This window comes from Sarcophilus harrisii, chromosome 3 (genome assembly GCF_902635505.1).
Source record: "Sarcophilus harrisii chromosome 3, mSarHar1.11, whole genome shotgun sequence".
Classification (NCBI taxonomy): Eukaryota; Metazoa; Chordata; class Mammalia; order Dasyuromorphia; family Dasyuridae; genus Sarcophilus; species Sarcophilus harrisii.
The window spans coordinates 483,103,071-483,129,540 of NC_045428.1; the positions used below are offsets into that span (position 1 = coordinate 483,103,071).

Here is a 26,470-nt window from a genome sequence, read left to right on the forward strand (position 1 = left end):
TAATGATAAAGTCCAATTATAAGCAACTCAGTATTCAATATCGTCCATTATTGCAGGTTGAGTCAAAGCCTTTAAGTACATAATGATAAAAGTATGAAAAATAAGACAGTTATGTTAAAGCAAAGATAAATGTGATCTCATGGGTAGAATTTAAATCTGGTGAGAAGAGACCCATACATAGGTATGGATCTGGAAAGGTTCTGGAAAACTTTCTTATTCAAATGAAACAAGATTATTGTTTGTCCTTTGTTCTTGAAGAGGACCATGTAATCAGTGAAGTAGATGCCATAACACATAAGTAAATTGAATTTAAGTGAAGGAGAGCTGTGCAAAGTCACCATTCTCATTTACTCCTCCAGAGTCAGCCGAGTACAGTGACATGATATAGATTAGGGCTAATGAAGATGGTCCTGGACATCTTGGCCCTAGGCCAAGCCCCACTAGGTCATTGGTTGGGCTCAAACTGGCTTAGAATGAATATAAATAGCAATTGTCTCGGTTTTGGCCAGAAACCCTGAGAGTCTTTCCTTCACAGATTGATTTTTTTTTTTTTTAACTAGGTAAAAGAGGCTACTCTCAGTCTTATTTATTATCTAGTCCTAGTCACTGTTTGGGTGCTGTTTCAATCAAACTGAGAAAAATGAAAAGAGAAATAAAAAGAGGAGGTAGATTCTTGTATTTCAAGCAAGTAAGTTCTAATGTAGGGAATTGTAAGAACAGGAGAGAAGTATAGAAGAAAGCATGTAAGTGAAGATAACAAGACAGAAACAGTAGATATGTTCAATGAAATACTCTACAGATCACATGTATAGATACCTTTAAGAAACTGGGAAGGAAAAGAATTCTGGCAAAGAATGAAAAAGTAGTGATGAGGGCTATCTAAATATCATCTATAGTTCTTTCTTCGGGTCTCTCCTACAAAAGAATTGTATGAATATCTAATAACAAAGGTATTAATATGAATGCTGTGTTTCATATTTTTGATTTCTAAAAATTTGATAGCTTTCATAGGATAAATTTGAGTATAGTACATTTACCTATTTACTAACAAACAGATAAATTATTATCTGAGTTGCATTCAGTGAAACTTATATGGTCTTGATTTGACTAAGTAATAATTTATCCTTGAAAAGGTAGAGGAAGCAACAAGAATGAATTTTATTCTAGATGTAATTCTTAATGGAAGGGATGAAGTAGTTGAATGCTGAAAATGATGTGAACATTTTTGAAGACTGACCAAAGAAAAAAGAATGGAGCACACAAACTCTAAAATAGTCGAATTTGACTTTGAATGCTAGCAAAGTTCTACAATGTTTTCCTAAAAGAATAATTAGTATTTAGCACAGGAAGTGATGATTCAAAGAGACAACATGGCTTCAGCAAGAACAATCTTACTTCAATTTTTGATCAATTTCTACAAGCTTATTGAGGACAAACATTACTTCTTTATAACCACAACACCTAGAACTGGGTCTTACATTGAGTAGGAGCCTTGTAAATCCAAGTTTAACTCCACCCCCAAATTGCCAGCTTCTTTATATATATTATCTTCCTTTATTAAATTATGTTCCTTTAGAGAAGGAACTGTCTCTTTTTCTTATTTGTGTATCCATCACTTGGCACAGAGCAGATGTTTAATAAACGTTTAGTGAATTAAATTGCTCAATAGCTATGGTTTCACCAAGTGAAGATCTAAAAAAGGCCCTATACTTTCTTGCTATCATTCCTATGTCAGGAAATTAAATCTTGATCTAACCCCATGAAATAGAAACTCTTAGATGACATACTTGCTCCTAAAAACTCATCTCATACTAAATCATACATTTCTGTCATACTAAAACATCAGCAGATTTCTGATTGGTATATTATAATTTTAGCTATTGATACATCATGTAGAAAATTAAGAAAAAAGCCTCCATATTAAAATCCCACATCATTGAAAATATGGCAATTGTAAGGGTTTCTTCAGCTCCTGGGCGATTTCAATCACATATGTTGATTTTAAACTTATTATCATTTTCATAGGCAATTCTAGAAATAGGAATGTATTCTTTGAAATCTATAAGCAGCCTTATATAAGAATGACTCTTTTAAATAGAGGATATTTCTTTTGAAAAAGAACTCACATCAACTTGGCCCAGCAACACTGATACTATGACATAAAGATCAGAAAAGCACAAAATGTTCATTTTACAAAGAATGGAAGTGGTTTTGCTGATCAGTATCCAAATGCAAAACACAATACAGAATCTGTGATCCACCAATGACCCAAATCTTTGAAAAGCTTTCTAATTATACATTTTGATTGCATAGTGCCACTTACCCACTAATTGGAAAATAACCTTTAATACTATTGCCCTTGAAACATAAGATAAATTTATGCTCACAAGAATACTTTATTCTATAATATACCATAAAGCATTTTAAGTTATAACTACCATAGTCCTTATCTTTTAATAAAGACCATGTTAATATCATTGTACATTAAGAGAACAAAGTTATCATTTTCTCACCTTTATCACTTTCTTACTCTACTCATAACCATTCCAAGAAATACTTTTAGCACTTGCTTTTTGAATGAGATTAATGGAAACACAAATTAAGCAGCTTTCCCTCATAAATTGAACCAGTGTAAACCTAATTAAATTGGGTTAAATTGCTTTGGATTGAAAATATATTATGCTAGTACACACTATATTAGTTTATATATATATATATATATATAAAATGTGTTTGTTTTTAATGTGTGTGTGTGTGTGTGTGTGTGTGTACTATATATGGATAATATACTATGGATAATATACTAGTTTAGACCAGATAATACTGGCTTGAACTGGTAACAGAGAAGAATGACAAATAATAAAGACTATGGCTAGTAAAGAAAAATGCATTCATGATCTCAGCAATCCAAACATGACACAATCAGCAAGTAGAAGAAAGTATTTTAAATTAAGTACCTCTATTCAAACCCCAACTTTTATACTTACTATTTGTGACTTTGGGCAAGTCACTTTAGTTCTATGGATCCCGATTTCTTTGTATGTAAAATTAGGAAATACAACTAGTGGATTCCTGAAGCCTGATCTAGTTCAAAATTTCATGACCTTGTGAGAAAGATCCATGTTAAAAGAAGAAAATAAATAGAAAAATAGATGGATGAGCATGCCCCTCCTTCTTCAGACTCTTGAGAGATATAAGTCTAATAATTTCTGCACTTTCTAGATATTTTATCTATTTCAGGAACTTGCACACTACTGCACAGCTTTATAAAGGAAGGCATATAGTAACAAATAGAGAAAGGTTCTCAAAAGCAAAAGACCTGGATTTAAATCTCATCTCTGAAACACTGTGGTCATTTGACTCTCTCAAATTAACTTTTCATTTAACTTCTCAATACTAGAATTAATGCTGATTTACATTAGGACAGGGATTTTCTCACTGAGAAGTTACTTAGACTAATCAAATCACAAAACCACATATGAGGATAAAAATAATTTTCCCAGTTATTAGTATGAGTGATTAAAAGTGAATTGTGCCTAATATTATTATGATTATATATAATTATATAATATTTAATAGGCATATTACATATAATAATTATAATAATATAATTATAAGATTATAGAGGCATCAAAGGAGAAAAAAAACATTAATAATTTACCTATTTTTAGTAAACAGGCAAATGCACTAAATTCACATTTATTGTTGGGAAAGTTGCCATATTTTTAGACATACAATTATGGAACAGAAAAATCTATATTAATATCTTAGTCACTGGAAATTCATTTTCTATTATAAAATTTCACAGTTACCAAAACAGAAAATAAAAGGCAATGGTAATTAATTACAAGGAGTCTTTTAAATAATGTGGGAGTCTGAAATTAACACTCAAATACTAGGGATATTCACAATTCCCAGGGAAAAATATAAGGGTAATTTTACCTTATCTTAATTTAAAAGGAAAAAAAAAAGTTAATAAGGTATACAGGTAATACCCAGATGTCAGTAGGACTAGGTCAAAATGTAAAAAAAAACTAATCTAGCTATTCCTAAAGAACATTTCAACAAATAAAACAAAATAATATTGCACCAGAGATTTACTTTTATTTGTAAAAAGTCTGTTCAAAATGGAACGAGATCTAGACAAGATCTAAAATGATGGGTTTTTAATATGATCATTTTTTGGACTGGACCTGTGATTTCACTGATATAGTTAATTTCTTTACTAATGCACATGGATAGCAGCTCTCCAACTAATATGCTTATGAAGTTATTGGGGAAGAGAGAATTTAAGTGACTTGTCCAGCATCACAAAATAAGTATGCATAAGAGGCAGGTCTGGAAAGCAAGTTATACTGACTCTGAGGCTGGGTTTCTGGTCTCTATGTGATGACAAGTCTATCTAAAAATAATAATATTGTGGCAATATACTCTTCAAATTTAAAATGAATGCATTAACTTATTTAGGTAGTGTCCACATTCAGAAGTTTAACAATTCAATAAAAAACAAACATTTGTTTAATGTTCTGTGGTTAAAAAGAAGGTGATAACATCAGGTCTATAATTTAATATCTCCCTAGATTCACACAGGAGATGAATGAAAAAATTACATTATAAAGAAGAAATATTTCCCTAGAATGAAATTTAGGGAAATTTAATATTTCCCTAAATTTCATTCCAATAATTTTTCCAAATTTGACAAAAATTTCTGATCTTGAAGCACTTAATAGCATTCAAAATTAATCTATCATTTAAATGCTATAAACCATTGGCTGTTAACTATAGTCACAGTTACTCTATGTAAATTTCTCTTTTCTAACTTTTACATTCTTCAACAGTATTTTTTAAAAGTACTTTTAAATGGCTTTAAAATATTCTATATTTTGTTTGTTTCCTGAAAATGAATAAAAAAAATAGGATTCAGCTTTTAGAAAAAAGTGTCTGATATATATACATAAAGTAAGCTAAAAAGGTTTACTTCTGGTAGAAAATAATCAACTTTTAAACATTTTGTAAAAACTTATAAAATAGACTGTAAAAACATACATCTTTTACTAAAAGATAAAATAACTATTTTCCAATTTCTGATGAGATATCTAATTCCTCTGTTTACATTTATACTTTTTTATTTAATAATTTCCTTCTGATTTCCCTACATTATACAGCCTTACCCACAGAAAAAATTTTCTATCATTTCAGTAATTAAATGCATGAAGTTAGTGCTTATACTGCTACAAGAATATCCATATAACTCTCAAAGATCTCAATGGGTTTAGTTTCTTTGGCAATATTTATATATTAAATCTTAAATGATAAAGTCAAAAACTTTTTATTCAGAATATAATTTGAGAAATGGCAACAAAGAACAGTGATCAATATAAATACTGGTCACAGTTATATTTAGTCATCAGTTATTGCTTATTCACTTAGATAATTTCTAAGGTCTCTTCAAAGACTGAATTTATGAACCTGTATAAAAATATATACTCTATAAGAAAAAGAAAATTAGACTTGATAATCAAAAGGTATAGATTGTATTCCTGACTGCCACAAATTATCTCTCTGACTATGAATAAATTAACTCTTTAGGTCTTGGTTTTCTCACCTTCAAAGTGTTAAATTACTTCCATTGCTAAAATTTATTATTTCATGAAAAAAAAAAACATTTTTGTGCCATTACTACTGGAAAACAAAAATTAGGAAAAGTAGACACCTCACAATCATTTGTGATCATGGTACATGGTACCATGAAATTAACAAAGCTAAGCGGCACGTTGGATAAAGCATCATGGAGGATGCTGACCTGCTGACCTCCAGAGACCTGGAGTCTGTAAGACTGATTTTTAATTTGGCCTCAAACACTACTTGTATAAGCCTGGACAAGTCACTTAACTCCGTTTTCTTATCTGTAAAATGAGCAAAGGAAAGAAAAGGCATATACTCTAGTATCTTTGCCATGAAAATCACAAATGAGGTTATAAAGAGTCAAGATAAAGATGCTATGTAAAGACATACACAAAATCAAGCAGAATATAACTGAAAATACTGAATTGATATTATATCATATTAAAAATGTTTCATATTCAAAAACCATTTACTAAAAAGCCTTTCTTTCCTAAAGCCTAAAGCATACAAAAAAGATGGACAAGGAATGGATAATGTCCTCAAAAACAATATTCAAAAAGATAATATGCACACAAATAACTAATATAAAGCAAAAAGTCATAAATATTTTTAGAATAAAAAAGTATTATGAGAATTTAGCATGGTAGAAATTATTTCTATTTCAGAGTTGAAATGAATTTTTGTTCAAATTGATTCAGTTAAAATCAAATTCAATTAATTCCTTCAATAAAATACCTGTTTTTTCTCCCTTTTCTTTCTTTTCTAGAGCTAACAGATCTAGAACAAACCACACCCAGAACCTTTTTATCACATTTATCCACCTCAATGTACCTTGAATCTATTAGAATCCTAATGAGAATATTTATTTCTTTTCCCAAATAAGAATGTGAATATATCATGATCATTTAATCTTTTCCAGTCACATATTTACCTTTCCTAGTTACTCCCTAATTAATCCCTATGTCTATTTTAAAGTTTCTCAAAGTTTCATGGCTGATAAAAAGCCCTTTCAAATTCAGTCTATTCCACTCTCATTATTCCATAAGACTTTTGCATAAGTTTTTCAGGGTGAGGTACACTAGTTGTAAGCTTTACCTCTCCCAAAGATAAGAGGATGGAGTATAGAGGGGTATGTAGATTAACCAGAATGGATTAAGATGTGTAGATTAATGGAAATTGGATAAAGAGTGTGAGAAAGGGTAGAGGAGATTATAAGGGAGGGATTCTGGGGAACAAGGGGATGGGTTCATTAACAGCAAAGGAAGGTAGTAGGTAGAAGTAAAGCAGAGGAGTCAATAGAGATAAAAATAAGAGATATACACACAAGTATCTACAAAAGAGATATATACTGATCAGGAATATAATTTATTAGAAAACAGAAGCAGGAACAATAATCACTGATCTCAGCCAAAGTTAAAGCTAAAATAAATTTAATCAAAAGAGAAAAAATAGGGAAACTACACTGCCAGCCATATACACAATTAGCCTAGTTAAAATAACTAGACTGCATAAGGTTGGAATATTATAGTGGTGTAGAAAATGATGAATTGATGGATTTAAAAAAACATGGAAAGACAGATTTATGAAGGATTGATGTTATCCACCTTCAGAAAAACAGCAGAGAAACAAGCACAGTATGGCTTTACATAAATGAATATGTGTATGATTATAATTACTTGCCACTGTGAGAGTAGCCTCATCAATGAGATCACAGATCTATCAAAATGTATTCAAAATTTGATCCAGAAATTAAAGATATAAAGAACACAGTATTTACAAAAGATAATCAAAACACTAAAATTCAACATGTGCAATTACAATACCCAAATACATCTTCATTTTATCAGGTCCAACAACATCCTCTTATTATCTAAATGACCCAATATGGACTTTCACAGAAGTCAATGAGAATGAAATTAGCAAAAATATAAGACTTTTACAATGTCATCTGACTTCAATTAAATACTTTACAACAGTCAAACATCCATCTCTTCCAACATATAAGGTGAAAAAGTCTTTCATATAAATTTTGTCATTCAGATTAATTTATTAATCAACTTAAGATATATTTTAATACCTTAATAAGAAATCACTACAATCTGTCCTTGAAATGAACTCTGAGAAAGTAATGACAAACTCACCAAAGGTTTTTACCAAACTGTCTAACTATTTTAGATATTAAGCATTTTAATTCATTCTATATTCTCTTTATCACCTTAAAATTTTAGGGAAAAACACAAGCTTGTTGAAATAGTATATATTCAAAAAAGTTAATAAAGTGCTATGGTTAATTATTTGTTTTGGTGAATGCAATAATACAAAGTAAATGTAAAGTGACTATTGAATATATAGGAACTGACATAGTTCTCCATATTTTTAACTTTTATACTTCTCTATACCAAATTCTCTAATTCAAGTTTATCCACCTACTATGTTCATTTTTTAAAATCCCATTTAAAAAGAGAATATGTAAGATAAATTTTAAAAAGACATATTCAAGAAATTTTAAAAGATATTACTTGTTTCTGCAAAGTTCTAACTCAAAAAAAGGCTTGAGCCAAATATAATTTTTTTCAAAACATAACTGTTTTCATTTTGGAATTACAAAAATATATATATTTCCTGCACAAATTATATGTTAAGCAAAATTATTAGCATGATACTGATGAATTCAGTAATGGATTCAGAAATGAAGTTATCTGTAGATATAAGAACAATATTTGCTTGAACCCACATCTTCCTGACTCTATGTACAGACAACTTTTCTTTGCTTTTTTTTTAATTGTTGAAACTTCTTATTTTCAAAACACATATGTAGTTTTCAATATTTACTCTTGCAAAACCTCATGTTCCAAATTTTTCTCCCTCCTTTCCTCTTACCCCTTCCCCTAGATAGCAAGTAGTCCAATATATACTAACTATATGCAATTCTTCTACACATATTTCTACAATTATCATACGGCACAAGAAAAAAAATCAGATCAAAAAGGAAAAAAAATGAGAAAGAAAACAAAAAGCAAGTAAACAACAACATAAAGTGAACATACTATGCTGTGACCTAAACACTGTGTCCCCACAGTCCTTTTTCTGGGTCTTGCTTTTATTTTTAAGTGCTGTCTTCTCCCATTAGATTGCAAGCCTCTTGAAGGCAGAAATTGTCTTTGATTTTTCTATTTACACCTCCAACTCTTATTAGCATTGCTTCTAGCACAAAATAGGCACTTAATAAATATTTATTAACTGACTGAACATTTTCATCTACTTCTTATCAAAAATATTTCTATATCCTCTAAACTTTTTTCTATCTCATCTTCAAAGGAGATTTGTTTTACTGAACGCCACTTTCAGTTTTCATCCCCCAAATAAACAAAATTTTAAATTATTCTAGATGTCAAGTCTATAAACATAAATATCTCATAAAACTGTAATAGTTTCTAAATTTAAATCCTTACAGCAACAAAAATAAATGTACTCTTTCATTCTTTTACAATTGCCATTTTTCTCAAACACTGAAGGCAGGTCTTATAGCTTTAATATTCATACATCATTAGGAGGTCTGCATTAGGTAAAGAGTTTAATATTTATCTTGAAAAGATAAAAAAATTACACTTCATAATAATGTGATAAGATTCCATTGTCTTATTCCAAAAAGACTTACTATGGAAAATGTTATCCAAAGAAAGAACTACAGAATCTGAATGCAGACTAAAGCTTACTATTTTCACTTTTTTTTATTTTTGTAGCTTTTCCTTTTTATTTTGTTTCTTCTTTCACAATACAACTAATGTGTAAATATGTTTACATGAGTGCACATGTATAATCTATCTAAGATTGTTTTTCATATTGGGGAGGGAGATGAGAAGAAGAAAAAATTTGTAACTCAAAATTTTATTAAAAAAAAAATGTTGAAAACTATCTTTACATGAGAATTGGAAAAAACAAAACCCCATTTCAAAAAAAATTCCATTCCTATAACTAGAATTCTCATCATCCTAAATTCCCGAATGCATGACTCAACCCACAATGTTTTTTTTTTCACATCCTATTTTTCTACCAAGAGCTAAAAAGTATAGATCATACTTATCTTTTTACTACTCTTCTTTCTTGACCTCTATGAAGCTTTTGACACTGTAACTTAACTATCTGACTAAGAGTAACTTAACTGATAGACAAGGCAAACCAAAGATATAACCAATATTTGAGGAACTATATAGATGAGCAAAACCAATTCCTCCATGTAATATACCTTTCATATAATTAAAGTCCCAGGGAAATCAATCTCCAAAATATGTTTGCTATCATGTAGTTATGAGGGATTCAGAAAATAGTAAAACAGTCAACGAATAGAAGAGTCTCCAAACTAAGTGACAGATAATCCACAAACTGGGTAGGAACCTGGAAGAAAGTCAAGAGCATGCTTACCTTCGATGCCATCTTCATGAAAGCTCTATTTTGATCTTCTGCGGTTCCCATTTTTTCATTTTTAACCAAATCCTTTAAGCTTAAGTCATCATCATCATGAAAGTATCTGACTCTTTCCTTATCTATGTGTGTTGTTACCTAGGGTAAAATGAATAATAAACTTGTGAGAACATAAGATTTCTCATATATCAAAATAATGAAATAAAAATCAAATCCAAACATGACTTAACAGTTTAATTTAGCATAAATTGGTTGTAAATTTTTCTTTTTGTATCTAATGCACTTTATAAAATTTAATAGATGTCCCAGGATCACTTTATGATCATTCTACTGGCTGTTAGTGACAGGAAGTGAGAGAAAGCAATAATAGCTAGCATTTACATATAGAACTTCAACGTTTGCAAAGTGCTTTACATATATTATCTCATTTGATCTTCACATCAATCTTGTGAGTTAGGTTTTGTTATTATTATCATTTTACAGATGAGGAAACTGTGGCTAAGAAAATATAAATGACTATTAAGTATGTGAGACAGGATTTTCCTGAATCAAAGTCCCAAACATTATTCACTGTGCCACCTAGCTGCCCCAATATAATACAAGCAAGTTATTTAACTCTCCAATATTTTCACAACGTTTACTATTTTGTTTTTTCAAAATCTCCTTGAGGTCACAGGATCACATCTCATTCATTGTGTTATATCTTTCATTAAGTAGCACTTTGTCCTTTGTACTAGAATATAGTATTCAAATTCAGGATGGTAGCTTTAATAAAGACAATTCAAAATGTAAGAAGAGAAAGCAAAAGTTTTTAAAATAAGAATGACAAACATTATGTAATACTCACTATATGTCAGACATTGGGCTAAACATTTTACAATTAACTCATCTGAACCTCAAAATGACCCTGGGAGATAGTTGATATTATTCCCATTTTACATTTCAATAAACAGATTAAAAGAGTAGTCCAGAGTCACACAGCTAACAGATGGTAAGTATTTGAGGCTGTATTTGAATTCAGGTCCATCTGATTGCAGGCCCAGGGCTCTATCCCTTATTGACCTTGCTACCTCTAATCTGTTAACTTTCAAAGTAGATTCCTCCACAGATCTAACTTTCTGTCCCCCATCTGAACCTTCGAATAGTTAGTTTAATGTTTGTAGGACTAATACATTAAAGTATCTAAGATCAGCACAGAATGGGATATGTGAAAGAAATGGCAATATAAAATAAATGATTTGGGGAGCAATTAATTTGTTTAGCTTGCCCTATTCAAATAGGTTATTTGGAGATAACTATTTTGCTAAATAAATGTTTAAATTAATATTTTAGAGTTCAGTTTCTTGAAAACAGACCTATTACTTGTAATTCATTTTCATTCTTCACAATACCATGCATATCTGGGCCAAACATTAAGTATTTAATAAATATCTGTTAGTAACCATATGTAAAGATTTTAGAGTATTTACAAGTTATTCTGTTTTCTTTGACCATTAAACATGTTATATATAATATTGAAAACCATTTGAAAATTAGTATCACAGGAGATGGAGAATAGCATTTATATGATAAGCTATCTCATCATTAAATTGAATCTTTCTCCAAAATTATCAGTGATCTCTTAATTGCCAAAGGAAATGGTCTTTTTTTTCAATCCTCTTCTTTCTTGACCTCTATGCAGCTTTTGACATTGTAAATCACCATTTTCTGCTTGATATTCTTACTCTTTTCTCTAGTTTTCATCATAACAATAGTCCCTTTGTTCTGCCTTCCACCTGTATGACCATTCTTTCTCACTCTCTTTTGTAGGACTTTTCATCTGGCTCACATCGACTAATAATGGGCATCACCCCAAGCTCTGTTCTCAACTTTATATTCTCCCACTCTTACTATTTTTTTTTTTGATGCTTTCATTGACTCCTATGGAATCAATCATCTTCTCTACACAGATAATTCTCAGATACATTTATCCCACTTCTTAACCTCATTCCAGATCTCCAATCTCATATCTTCTTCTGCCTCACAGGCATCTTACTTAGAGTGGATGTTCCAGAGACTCAATACGATCAAAAGTGAATTCATTATCTTTCCCCTTAATTTCTCCCATCTTACAAACTGTCCTATGATTCTAGAGGGCACCACCATTCTCCTATTCACCCAAGTTTGCAGTTTAAATATCATCCTCAATTTTCATCCACTATTTTTCCACTCTCCATATGCAATTAATTGTCAATTCCTATTAATTCTACCTTCCCAACATCTCTCATAAATGCCTCTCTCCTCACAATACCACAAATGCTAGAAGCCCTCATCACATCATATCTGGACTACTGCAATAGCCTACTAACTAGTCTTTCTGTCTGTAAAAATCATTAATTAAGACACTCCATTATATAGAGAATTGCAAAAATTCTCCTAGTAATAAATAGTCTGTGCAGTATCTAAAATGAAGTGATTAAAATAGATAAGTTATGAGATAAAGTTTTCTTTAATACATTTAATAACTACATTAATAATCTTATGCAATTCAAGCTAATGGTTAAGTCTTTGCAATAAATTTTTTAACAAACATATCTGACAAAAAATGCCAAAAATTCCTTAAGTAGTTTTCTTTTTTGGTTTATATTTAAATAATGCCTCTCAAAATCATCATAAAAAAGAAATGTTCACTACTTTAAAATTTTTTTTATCAATTTCTAATTTAAACATTTGAAAGTTTCTTTAGAAAAAAAAAGTTCCACGACAACAAATATTTAATACTAAATCTGATGAAAAAAATTAACCCTTGAACAAACCACAACTTTTGCTCCCAAGAAAAAGTCTTGTATTAAAATTACCGTCTGCTTTTTCCTTCTTCCTTCCTTGGATTCTGATGGGACTCCAGGTGCACTCACAGGCCACACCCTTCCAGAATGATCTGTTCTGACAAGGACTACCTCTTGTTCTTCCTGCAAACTTTCACTCTGTTATTAGATATGGAGATAAGTTAAAATATATATATATAGGACTGAGAATTTTCTGTTCTTAAAAAAAATAAATTAGATTAAGGCTCTGTAAATTTTTTGGATTTTCTTAAGCAACTAAAATTTCAAAATGGCAATGAAAGTAGGTACTACCTTGTCTTTTATCTTAATATGAATGCAAAATAGATAGATGGGAGAGAAAGGAAATATAAACTTCATTGTGACATAAAAATACATGCACTGAAATAAAAAGTCTGAAAAATTTTATTTATACTTTAATCATTTACCAAATATAAAGCACTTACCAGACATTGTACATGAGTTTTCACCACTCTTCTCTGAAACTAATATTTTTGCAAATACTTTTTATATTTTAAATCAAACCAAAGGAAAAATGCATCAAAGGCTCAAACTGAAAAACTCTGATGATGATCCAAGTAAATTGTCAACACAGAATTATGTAGAAAACAATAGTAAATAAACTACACTTCTGGCTCTCCTCCTCTACTCACTCTCTGGTCTCTTCTAGGTTCCTTAATAGATATTTCCTAAAGTTCTATAGTAAACTCTCTTTTCCTTTCCCACTACACTCTCTCTTAGCAAACTCATTCATGTCCATGTTTTAATCACCAGTGAATGACTTTCAGATTTATATTTCCAGCCCTTACTTCTCTCCCAAATAGGTTATTATCTTTAACAAGCAACATGACACTCTCAAGTATATTTCTAATGGTCACTTCAAATTCAACTTATACGTAAATTAAACTCATTATCTTTTCTCAAAAACCAGCTCTTTCTCTACTTACTTCCCCATTTTTATTAATGGCAGCACCATTTTATACAATTGCCTATATTATAGCCTTTAACTTATCTTTATTTTATCTTCCTAATTTCTCCAACAATACAATTCCAATTTTACAATGTCAATTGCCCTGTCTTCTTAATTCTCAGCATCATTGCTTTAGACAAATTTTCATCGTCTCACAACTACACTATTCCAACAGACTGTTAACATGTTTTCCTGCCTCACTATTTTTCTTCCTTCAATTCATCCTTTCAATTTCTATGAGGCAATTATTACTAAATTACTGTTTTTGATTATATTATTCCTCTACTGAAAAATCTTTTCTGATGACTTCTTACTACCTAGCATGGAAAATCCAAAATGCTAATCTGGCATTCAAAAATCTCCTCAATTTGTTTTCATCTACCTTTCTAGCATTATCTTCTCCTCTAAAAGTACTGTATGGTGCAACTACAGTGGCCAAAATACCCTAAACTTCTCACCTCCACATTTTATTACTGTTGCTATGCCTATATAAGCTATGCCTCTACACCTAAAGTGTGTTATTTCTTCTACTACTTGTTGGTTCTTTAAAACCTAACTGAAATATAACATTCTATTTTCATTCTTCCTGATGCTAATCATCTTTCCTAGAGAACTCATATTGGTACTTTGTTCTGAAGCTTTCTAATTCACTTGTATTATTAAGTATTACAGACAGACCAATAGATACAGATTTGCATGTCATCCCTTGACTCAAGTGTAGGTTTCATGAGGGCAAGATCATTCTTTAAAAAATTTTGTAGTCTTTCCAGAATACTTAAAAACATAATTTTTCAACTAGACCACCCTCTCAAAAAAAAAAAAAAAAAATGTTTACATGAAACATTCACCCTAACAAAATCAATACAACTAAGTTAAAGGAAATACAACCAAGGGGTGGAGGTAGAAAGCAGGGGCAGTATGAAAATTTTCATCAGTTTTCTCTAATCCAGCTCTAAAGTATTCCAAGATATAGAAAAAAACCAATAAAAATATATAACACCAAAAGCCATTCCTTAATTGGAAAATGTTCAAAGGATATGAACAAACAATTCAAATTTCAAAACTACTAACATTATATGAAACACAGCTTCATATCATTAATCATAAAAGAAATTCAAATAAAAACAACCTAGGCTTTATCTCGTACTAACAAATTGGCAAGAATGACAAAAGCTGGGAAATTAATGTTAGAGCAATTATGGGAAGATAAGTACACCAATGTTCTGTTGGTGGAGCTATAAACTCATCCAGTTATTCTTTAAATAAATATGAATTTAGCAAAGAAAGTAATTTAAAATGTTTATACCATTTCAGCAAGAGATGCCATAGCTAGCTATATATATGGATAGAAAAGTCCAAAATTCATCCAAATATTTTTGCATGTACCTTTTATGGTAACAAAGAACTAGAAACAACTATACGGCCACAATAATAATTAGCATCTACAAAGTCCTTTGTTGTTCATTCATTTCAGTCATGTCCAACTCTTCATTGACCTCATTACAGTTCTGTCACTGAACCAAAAGAGCTTTCCAGGTAACAAATAAAGGCTGACTCAAGCAACAGTTTAATCTTGCTCAAAAACAAATCCAGATCAGATACTTGCAGATCTTAGATCAAGAGGGCCAGCAATCAGTCTTTGCTCTGGATTAAATCACTCAGAGCAATGAAAGCTTACAGGCCAATTCCCAGTTTGGCTCTGAGAGCCTAAAATGATACAATACCAATATCCTAAAAAACAAAAAAAGCAACAGAATCAATCCAGACATTCCTTGCAGAAGTGTGGTACAGCCCACCACAAAAATCAAATCTAGTCAGGAAGTATTCTGGAAGAAAGTGTAAACAAAAGAAGTATTCCACAATAAAGAGCTATTATATAAACAATGACACTCAAGACAAAAGGCCCCTGAAATGTCCAAAACATTTTAAGCAGAGATTCCCCATTGGACATGAACTCCAAGGAGGCCAAAAATATTAAGAAAAGTTCAAATTGGGGGCAGCTAGGTGGTGCAGTGGATAGAGCACCAGCCCTGAAGTCAGGAGGACTTGAGTTCAAATGTGACCTCAGACACTTAATACTTCCTAGCTGTGTGATCCTGGGCAAGTCACTTAACCCCAATTGCCTCAGCAAAAAAAAAAAAAACATCCAAATGAATACCCAAAATGTTTATGAAAGTGGTAACACAGAACTGGAAACAAAGTACATGTGACTGATTATTGAACAAAATATACCAAATAAAATTAATGAAATATTACTGTTCAATCAAAAAGTGATAAACATAAAAACCATAGCAATACACAAAACAAAGGAAGACATACAAAAGTGAAAGAAACAGAACCAGGAAAACAAGCACTGGAGGGGCCAGTAGTGAGAGAAGCTGACAGTCTTCTTCAAGCATCTCCAGGACTGTCATGTAAAAGTGAGTATGTTAGCAAAGAGCAGTTTTAAGGTCCCACATTGAAAGACAAGGTAATTTTAGGGGGGAAAATCATTTATCTCTTTTTTTTTTTTTTCTGCTGAGGCAATTGGGGTTAAATGACTTGCTCAGGATCACACAGCTAGGAAGTGTTAAGTGTCTGAGGCCAAATTTGAACTCAGGGCCTGCCGACCTGCTGACCTCATTCCTCCTTGTATGGCATGGGATGGCTCATCCCTTCCAAAAAAGGGTTTTTTTTCCTTTTCTTTTCTTTCTTTTTTTTTTTTTTTTTTTTGGCTGAGGCATTTGGGGTTAAGTGACTTGCCCAAAGTCACACAGCTAGGAAGTGTTAAGTGTCTGAAGCCAGATTTGAACTCAGATCTTCCTAACTTCAGGAAGTAAAAATAAAAGGCAACATTTTTAAAGGACAAAAAAGTAGCAGGAGGTTAGTTAATAAGTTCCTCAATAGTGAAAGTCTCCAAGCCAAAGTTAAATAACAACTTGTCAGAGAGGCTGTAAAGAACAATCTTGCTCAATTCAATGCAAATTATTAAATTTCTACCATGTAATTCATGTAATCTAAAGTCCTCCAAAGCTCTGAAACTCTATAATCAGAATAGAGCTAGTAAAACTTCACTTGAAGTATTACTTCTTCATTCATTTTGACAATGAATTACTAATAAAGTGTCTTTGAGAAAGGATCTATCAAAACCAGTAAGTTTCTTTCTTTAATATAAATAGTTATGTACTAGGCCAATTTTCCCAAATTTTTTCTTTAAATGTCTAAAAATTTAGAATCAAGTTTTCTTATCTAAATAATAGTAACTCTCTTCACCAAAATCTATAATGTTAAACCACAGGAAAAATTAATTAAACAGGATTTATTTTTAATAGAGTTGACTTCAGCCAGTTCTCCACAATCTTTTAGATGCCTATAAATAATCATTGGTAGTATGGTCTAAAATAGTCTCACAAAAGAAGTCAATTTCATCAACCTAATATCTCAGTAAATGAATTTATTAAGTAACTTTTACGTCATTTATCAGTATGGAAATACCATATCACCTAATTTGTTAATAAATGTTCATTGAGTAACTATTATTGAAAATTTAGTGTCGTCCTCCAAATGTAGCTAATAAGCAAAATGAAGTCACAAAGGATTTTTTTTACCTTCATCTCAGATTTTCTTGTTGATTCTTGTATTCTTATCTCTTTTAATTTCCGTGCTTTGTCAAGCTGTGCTTTAAGTTGTACTGCTAAGTCCTTTAAAAATAAAAATAAGGGTTTTTATTGCATTTTTTATGACCTGCTATCTCAATTACAATTGTATCATAATTATCTGCAAGGGACAGTTTTACTTTGAATTCTGATTAAATTATTAAAGTATGTGCACTTGGAAAAATCAAATTGACATTATGGATGAGATCATTTTGTAATTCCTTAGACATCATAAATTTCAAATGCTATTAGGCTAAAGGTTATTAGAATCATCTAAGTTCATCATAATATTTAAATCATTTTCTACTTTACCAACTACACAGGATTCAGATCAAAGTCTAGAATCTAGTTTTTTCCTTGTTAGGTAAGGAATTCTATACAAAAAGACATATAAAGCAAGAAAGCATAAAGCAAAAAAAATTAACAAATTTATGTGACAGAATAGAAAAAATGTTCCTTCCTACAGTGGTTCAATGAACAAAGACATTTTTTTTAATGGACTACCTTTTCACTGACAACTTCAACTAATGTCTCTATGTTAGCAAAACTCAATTCTATTGGTTCTCTTTTTCTTGCAAATTCTTCAATTCTGTCCCAAAGTCCAGAATGACCAACAATAAAGCATAAAGTAAATAAATATATAGCATACAAAATACATTTTTTCTTTGGCATGAGAAAACAATACTAGAAATCATTTCTGAACACTTGTAGTATGATTTTTGAAGATGCGTACTTCATATGTAATCTCAAAGTACCTTTCATTTAGTTTTTAAAGGTTTTTTGCATACTCATATTTCAATTATCAGTAAAGCTATACAATGGACAAACCTTTCCAAATTAAGTAAGGCCATTCTACTAACCCGTTTTTCGGATACTATATCTTGGAGGTAGGAGATGGGAAAGGAAAAGGGACAATTATAGGTGTGTTTGAGTTTTTATATAATATCAAAATAAAATGTATTGATTAAAAAAAGAAGACAAGAAATTAAAATCAAACAGTACTGCAATGTTCCCTGGGACCTTAAAAAGTTAAAGCTCTGTCAAAGATATTTTATTCATGAATTACTTAAGAGGTGAGTATAGGTATAAGTATTACATCAATGTTTATTCAATAAATGGCCATTTCAATACTGAGAGACTACAAACACACACACACACACACACACACACGCACACCAGAAAAACGCTACCTAAAATGGCTACCTAAAAGTACCTTTCTGTACTTTAAAAGCAACTAAAAACTTTCATAAAAATCACAAGCTTTGTTTAGGACTTCTGAGAACATGTTAATGAACTTTGGGCCTCAATGTCTTCATCTGTAAAACGAAAGGACTACAGATTATATAATCTAAAAAGTTCCTGTATGCTTTAAGAGCTTCAATAAAAGTAATATAATTACTAGTATTCTCTAGGAGAGCAACCAATAAGACTCTCACCATTTTCCCCATTAATTCTGCCTTGATTATCTTGGCTCCAAGTTTATTCATCTCATCTTCACTTAGAAGGTGATTAGCTCCATCTTCTGAATTATTTCTGATTGAAAAAAGTATCAAGTCAAAAAGAAGTATTATTTTTAAAATCTTATGTAAAATTTAATTAATAATCAATATTATTAGACATGTGTAGGATATCAGCAAAAAAAAACAAACAAAAAAAAAAAAAACCCTAATAATGAATAGTCAAGTTCCAGATATTTGGGAGGGTTCATAACTGTACTCTCCAAATTGTAATGTGGCTTTGATACATTCTAGGTACAAAGAAAATTCAGGAAACAACTAAAAAACTTCATGCTATTTTTGTTGACTTCAAAAATTACTTGACATTACACATAAGAGTTAAATTCTGATAACTACATAAGTCATGCAACCTCCCCAAGTTCACCAATATTTTTAATATTGCTTGAATACTTAGCTACTCACAAAGGGTTATTTTGTCCTAATTCATTTCCTAATAACAGGAAGTGAAGCAGTTACCTAACTTACATTGCAATATTAAACCTATCCATCCATGCTAAAATTGTTTAAGAAAGGACTTAGAGTCAAAATATAATTCGTGATACTTGGATAACTCTTCAAGTTTCAAAAAAGTAGTATAATTCAAAGTTCTTAGAAACTTTTCAGCAAGAATACTCATAATTTTAGTCTAAAAAAGAAAATGTATTAATCACAAATCCCTATTTAAAGACTTCACATTAAGTACTTCAACATATTCCATGGTAAAATGAGCATCACATCTGCCATGTTCCATGCAACTCAGCATTCTCTCCAATTATGACACCAAAGTAGTAAAGGTAATACGGTTATCATCTTTGATATCAACATCAAATAAAAAAAATATAATTAAAATAATCTCTCCTCTGAATTCCTAGGCTTATATCTGTTAAGGCACTTACCAATCTTACATCTATTATAGTTGTTTGTGCCTGTTGAAACAAAAGCTTTTTATTTGTGGAAGGCAAAGGGGATTTTGATTCTGTGGTTCAAGGGTATAGATGTCATCTCTACTTAAAATTGGAAATTCCTAAAAGGCAGGAACTAAATTCCAGTGCCTAGCCCAGAACTTCATATGCAATACATGAAATAAGTTTATTAGAGTATTCCTTATTTGAGGCAGCTGGATGATACAGTAGAGAATTCTCAACCTAAAAAAAGGAAAACCTCAACTGAAATACAGTTTTGAATACTTGTTCATCCTGTTTTTAAAGAGGACCAATGACATCATGGGATGATGTTTTTGACTTGCTAATAAATTGGATTTAAATAAGGAAGAATTGCATAAAGTGGTCTCTTCCAGTCATCCAAGTGAAATGACAAGACAAAAGATGGCTAGTGGATGGAGTGGATGACCCTGGCATCTTTGATGGCTGACCAAACTCTGCTTACTACACATACCTGTTTCAGTCTACTTCTTGGCTATAGGGACAAACTGTTCTCACTTGCTCATTCCACAAGGAAGTTTTCACATACTTTGGGTAGACATCCCCCTAACTTGTCAACAGCTTTGAGGCCTGTCAGTTATCCATCCTAACTTGGTTTAGCTCATTTGCTGAGATAGCTTGCCAGCATGTGGCCATGCATGCTACAACTTCTTGGAGCTACAGATGAGAACTGAATGAAGATGAATACCAAAAGGTGTATGGGGAGTTCAGGGAGGGCCAACATCTCTGGTGTGAAGGCTCAGACTCTTACTAGTGGTATGGCTCTGAGAAAATCACTTAATCTCTGTTTGTTTCCTCAACTGGAATAGCATTAGCACTTACTTTGCAGTGTTAATGTGAATCAAATGAGATATCTGTAAAGCACATAGCATAGTAGCTGGTACATAGTAGGTACTATAATATATAATATAACATAATATAACATTATATAACATAACATAATATAATATAATATAATATAATATAATATAATATAATATAATATAACATAATATAACATAATATAATATAATATATGCTTATTCTCGATCCTTTCCCCCCCTTCTCCTTTATATTTCATTTTTTCTGTAAATTCTATAAAACTGATTTCTCCTACTATAAATTTGTGGTACAAAACCTCAGTTGAAGTTTGAAATAATCCTATTCTAATTTATCACCCCACTGCTACATCTCATTGTTCAGAAGGAGGAAATCCAAATCCTTTTTTTCTTCCTTTAAATTCACAACCATATTTGTACAAACCACACTTATAAAAGAAAACTGAACCCTTCTACATCACTGAAATTCCTGCCACCCAAAGGAAAAATCTTCAAATCGTATGTACTTCAATGTTCAAAATTCCCCTGAATTATCAGCCACGTTCTCCATTTAGTTCCATTTAGTTCCTCCTCTAGACAAAGCAAATCCTTCTATACTAATTTATTCATCAATATTTCATTGTTCTAGTTGATTCTATCATCTAAACACAATAAGTTCACAATTTTCCATCACTGCTCTAAGGATATAATTAGAGAATATCACTATGTATGTGTGGGTATAAAATCTCCTAATATCTAAATTACTTAATAAATTATATTAAAACTTGGGGCTGCATTATAAGGAAATTATTTTTTTCAAAGATGAAATATTTTGAAAGTATGAAAGAGGTTTATTTTAAATAATAATTTTTCAACTAGGACAATCTTAGCAGTAATCTCTACAGAAATTTCTCCAAACATCTTTTTTCATTTAAGACAACAGTACTTAAAAATATTTTCAATGAAACAAAAATTCAGGAAGAACTTATTTTTTTCATATTTCTTCAGTTTATATTCTGAAAAGCAATAAAGTGAAAAGTAGAAATGTTGCACTAGTGCTATTACTTTTTACATGCCTCTACAGACTAGACTGCCTGCATTCTTATCTGCATTGTTTTGGCTGGAAAATGTTGTATTGAGCTTGCTGTCAAAAAAGCCAAAAATTTTGGCTTTCCAAAAACAAGCTATTACTCAAGTCCCAATCTCTTTCCAATTCTATTAATTCCCCAAAATATTTGGACTGAAACTTTCCTTTACATTCTTTGTAAATTATTATTATCAGTATTTGTTAAGTATTTATATTTGTGTATATACACATATATACAAATATAAATATAAATATTATATATATCCTACACTATGTATGCATGATGAATCAATACAGATTATATAGGCCTGTTGCAGATATTGCCTTTTAAATTCTACACTTTCCCAATGCACATGAGGAGCTCTGCTTCATTCATGTCTTTTTCTTTCGAATCTCTTATAGATCTTTTCTTTGCTTTCTATTCCTCAGGCTATTTGATCTATCCCAGGTTCCTTTCCAAACAAATGTAATTCTCCTCACTTAATGCCCACTAACCAAATGTACATATGAAGAACTAGGGAGAAATGCAGTAGATGAAGAACTGTTTCTCTGGTATTCCTACAAAACCTCCTCTTTTGGTCTTTTAAGGGCTTACTACCTAACTCAGTCACAGCAAACTACCTAACTCAGCAGTGCCAAGGATGTTATTTGCTACTGAATGGCCCAGTGACTTGATGGATTACCACCAGTAGAGGAGAAAGAAGAAATAGCTGTCACCAAACTTAGCATCTCTTTCCATCTTTGTGCATTTTGAGAGTTTAAATAAGCAGCATGTTTATTGTTATTGCTCATTCTATTCATTTCATGTTGTCCTTACATATATGAAAACTAATTAAGCATTCAAAACAGAATGTAAATGATCTGACACTCAGTTAAGACTCAACAACTTGCCCATGGTGAACCAGGCAATATCAGAGCCAGGATGTAAACTCCCCTAGTGACTCTATATTCAGAGTCCTTTCCATTATACTATTTTGTCTCAAAAAGGATCTTTCAATGCTGCAGTCTGATAATTTCCAGTATTTGCTTTTTTCATATTCATAGAAAATACAACATGATGCTACTTAATTGCTAAACCATATTTGCTCACAACACAGGTATAAAAAGAAACAGTTCATAGAATTTAGACCTTAAAAGAACTTTTGAGATATTGTAGTCCAACTCCCTCATTTTAAAGATGGGTCAAAATTTAATTACTATAAGGTAACATAAGTGGTACATACAGCAGGACCAAGATTAAAACTTAAGTACTTGACTCCCAATCAAAAATCTGAAACAATTGATTTAATAGTTAACAATCAAAAAGATTATGATAAAGCGCCTTACTGTGGGTCAAGCACTGAGGGAAGTATTTAGAACACAAGGACAAAATCAAAACAGCTCTTGATTTCAAGGAGCTTAGAGTATGGCCAGGTAATAGCCATTTACAAATGTATAATTTGAGACTGAGAGTATAAACAGATGTACAGATGTAAACAAATATTGTCATATTAAGCTATAGCAAAAGTAAAGTTAAAACTTGAAATTAATATTCCAAATTTTACTCATTTTTAAACAGATAAATATATCTGTCAATATATGTTTAAGTGAACATATGTCTTTGGAATGCCAAAGATTATAAATTACATGATAAGTAAAGCAATCTGAGCATCTCTTGTAGTATCTAGTTTTAGTATTAGCAGGTATGTTATTACACTATAATGTAATAATTAAAGGTCAAATAAAGTGAGGCATTACAATGAGTTGTAGGTTTACAATAACTGAAGAAACATATTGTTTTATATGGTTACATGAAAGCAAAAATATCCTGTTATTCAGCATAAAAGCACTGGACAGATTCAATTTTCCTAAGTTTTTTTAACAATATAACAGATGCTTAGAAGGATACATTTATCACCAAGACAACTAAAATTAAGCCAGGAAAGAAAAAAACAGGTATTTCTTATTTTCTAGAATAATGTTTTGTATGAATACCTATAAAACAAATTGTACTGTCGTATTAACTTCTACTATAAAATTGCTGCTTTAAAGAAAAAAAAATTCTCTAAATATACAATTGGAAACTTTTAAGAATGAGGGGTCCAAGTGGACTCAGCCACACATCTTCTCAATTTGGTAACAAACAAGCAGCACTATTTCTATTGGACCTACTTTATGACATTTCTAAAGCTTTGTAATCATTTCCAAAATGGAAAATTGCCTTTTTTCTAAGGCCTCATGAGTGGCCAAGTTTTAGTTTCTTCCATGTTTTGGAAATTCTAAAGCTCTACAACCAAAAATGCTAAACTTTTGTCTTTTCTTTCCTCCTGTCTGATGACAATATAACAGTCTGCAAGTAGGTAATGATATAGTCCCAAATAAAGATTCCTTTTAAATTTAAGGCTTTCTATAATGCAAATTGAATTACTACACAATGTTATCAATTACATAAATTCTAAATTCTGTGTATCAAATTTACTTAAAACATGGAATATTTTTATTTTTCCATCATTATATAATATTCTAACACTTCCTAAAAAAAACCTAATCATATCTAATATTGCCTAATATCTGCCTGCACATCTCACTTATCACAGAAGCAAAAAGAAAAAGTCAAATAAATTTCAGAATTCAAAATCATAGTCCCCATTGGTAAAAGAAAAAATTTCAGATTTTTCTGAAAAACTTTGCAATCCACACTCATACAATAAGTATGACAAGTATGACATAAGTCCTCACTGTTGGGTCTTCCCATTACTAATATTCCCTCTCTCCCTTCTTCCTTGAGTTTGTCATATATTTGTTATCTTCTTCATCCTAACACAGTTTCAAAATATTAATCACTGTCTTCCTCATCAATTCATAAGGCTGCTTATCTTACCAAATTTCATTTCAGAAAAGTGAACTATATATTTTCAAATTCTATCTTCGTGATTTTAGTTGCTTTTATTAAAAAATATTTTATGTCTAGTTGAGGCTCAAGACTTAGCACTATCAGGTCCGTATTCTAAATAGCACTGATCCCAGTGTACTCAAGCCAAAATTACTGGAATTAAAGAAAAATATTGCCCATCAAAGTTGTCAAGTCAACAAAAATTTATTAACCAAGCTTTTCACTAAACACTAGGAATACAAATAAAGGCAAAAAAACAGTTCTTACCCTCAAGGAGCTAACAATCCAATGAATCAGAAAACATATTAACACACACAAACACACACACACACACACATATATATATGTGTGTATATGAAAGGACATAATCCAGGATAAATTGGGAAAAAAAAAAAAACCAGAGAAGGAAGGCAATGGTATTAAAGGGGTGCAGGGAGGGGAGAAAGACAGGAAAGCCTTCTTATATAAGATCCTATTTTTAAAAATCATCCAGCTTAATAAAATGAATTTAGAAATAAAAAGCAGTTATCCTCTTTAATAATGGACAGAGAATGTCATGTGTTAGGAATCTAAACTGCTCAGTAAGTCATTAATAAAATATTAAAGAGATTTAATTAAACATTTCAAATTAACAAACTATATGAAGGAAATTTAATTATCAAAATCCACCAAGATCCTTTTGAATCCTAATTCTATCCTTCAAAATATTAGCTATCACCTTCCCAGGAAATGACAGGAATCATTTATATATCTGATAACTTCACCTTCTGGAGATTCATCCAGTTTGCTAATAAAAGTGCTGAACAGCTCAGGGCTGAGAACAGAATCCTAGATTCTCTGGATTTATCTTTGTATCAATCCAAATACTGAGCAATCTTTGGATATGGTAGTTTAATTGGTATTGATATCATCAAATTCACATTTCTCAATCTTATCTATAAGATAAGGACAATGGAAACCTTTTCCCTTTTGGCCTCCATTTAAAATTGTTATCCAGAGGTGTCAAAGCCAAAATCCAAACTCACTCAGCATTCCCTAGAGTTTAGCCAGAACCATATTAAAATTGAGAAACACATAACCAAAAAAAAAAAAAAAAAAAAAAAGACTAAAACATACTTAATGTTACATTTTTTAAAATCCTTATATATAGATTATTTTTCAATCACTTTTGTCTTGCCCAACTCTTCATGACTCCATCTGGAGTTTTCTTGGCAAAGATACTGCAGTGTTTTGCCATGTCCCTCTCCCCTCTCCCCTCTCTCCTCTTTTCTCTCTTTCCTCTCTTTCTCTCTCTCTCTCTCTCTCTCTCTCTCTCTCTCTCTCTGTCTTTGTCTCTGTCTCTTTTAGCAAGGCAATTAGGATTCAGTGACTTGCTCAAGGTCACACAGATAGTTAAATATTAAGTATCTGAGAAGAGATTTAAACTCAAGTCCTCCTGACTCCAGGACCAATACTCTATCTACTGCACCATCTAGTTGCCCTCATATCTTTCTCTATATGATTTTATAGATGAAAAAACTAAGATCTATAGAGTTAAGTGAGTTGCCCAGAATCACACAGCTAGTAAATGTCTTGGGGCAGATTTGAACTCAGAAAGAGGAGTCTTTCTGGCTCCAAGCCTACTGCTCTATTCACTGCATCATCTAGCTACCCATGTATGGATTAGTGACCCTCATTTCTATTTAAGTTTGACAATGAGGCAAATACATTTACTTACACTTAGCAAATACCAGTAATCAAAGCAACTATGCCTTTTTTTAGGACCCATTAGAAACTTACAAGATCAGAACTGAATTTAGTTCT

The 26,470-nt window shown here is 31.2% G+C and overlaps 1 protein-coding gene across 1 annotated transcript in view; it reads right to left on the reverse strand.

Annotated features, from left to right (window-relative positions):
• The window catches only part of CWF19L2 (CWF19 like cell cycle control factor 2), a 114,530-nt gene that overhangs the window by 45,679 nt on the left and 42,381 nt on the right, over nt 1-26,470 (reverse strand). Inside the window, exons 9-12 of the mRNA XM_031961091.1 lie at nt 18,911-19,007; nt 17,427-17,519; nt 12,885-13,010; nt 10,048-10,185 (exon numbers count right to left, since the gene is read on the reverse strand). Of these exons, the coding sequence (XP_031816951.1) occupies nt 10,048-10,185; nt 12,885-13,010; nt 17,427-17,519; nt 18,911-19,007 (454 nt within the window). The remainder of the gene's footprint in view (nt 1-10,047; nt 10,186-12,884; nt 13,011-17,426; nt 17,520-18,910; nt 19,008-26,470) is intronic.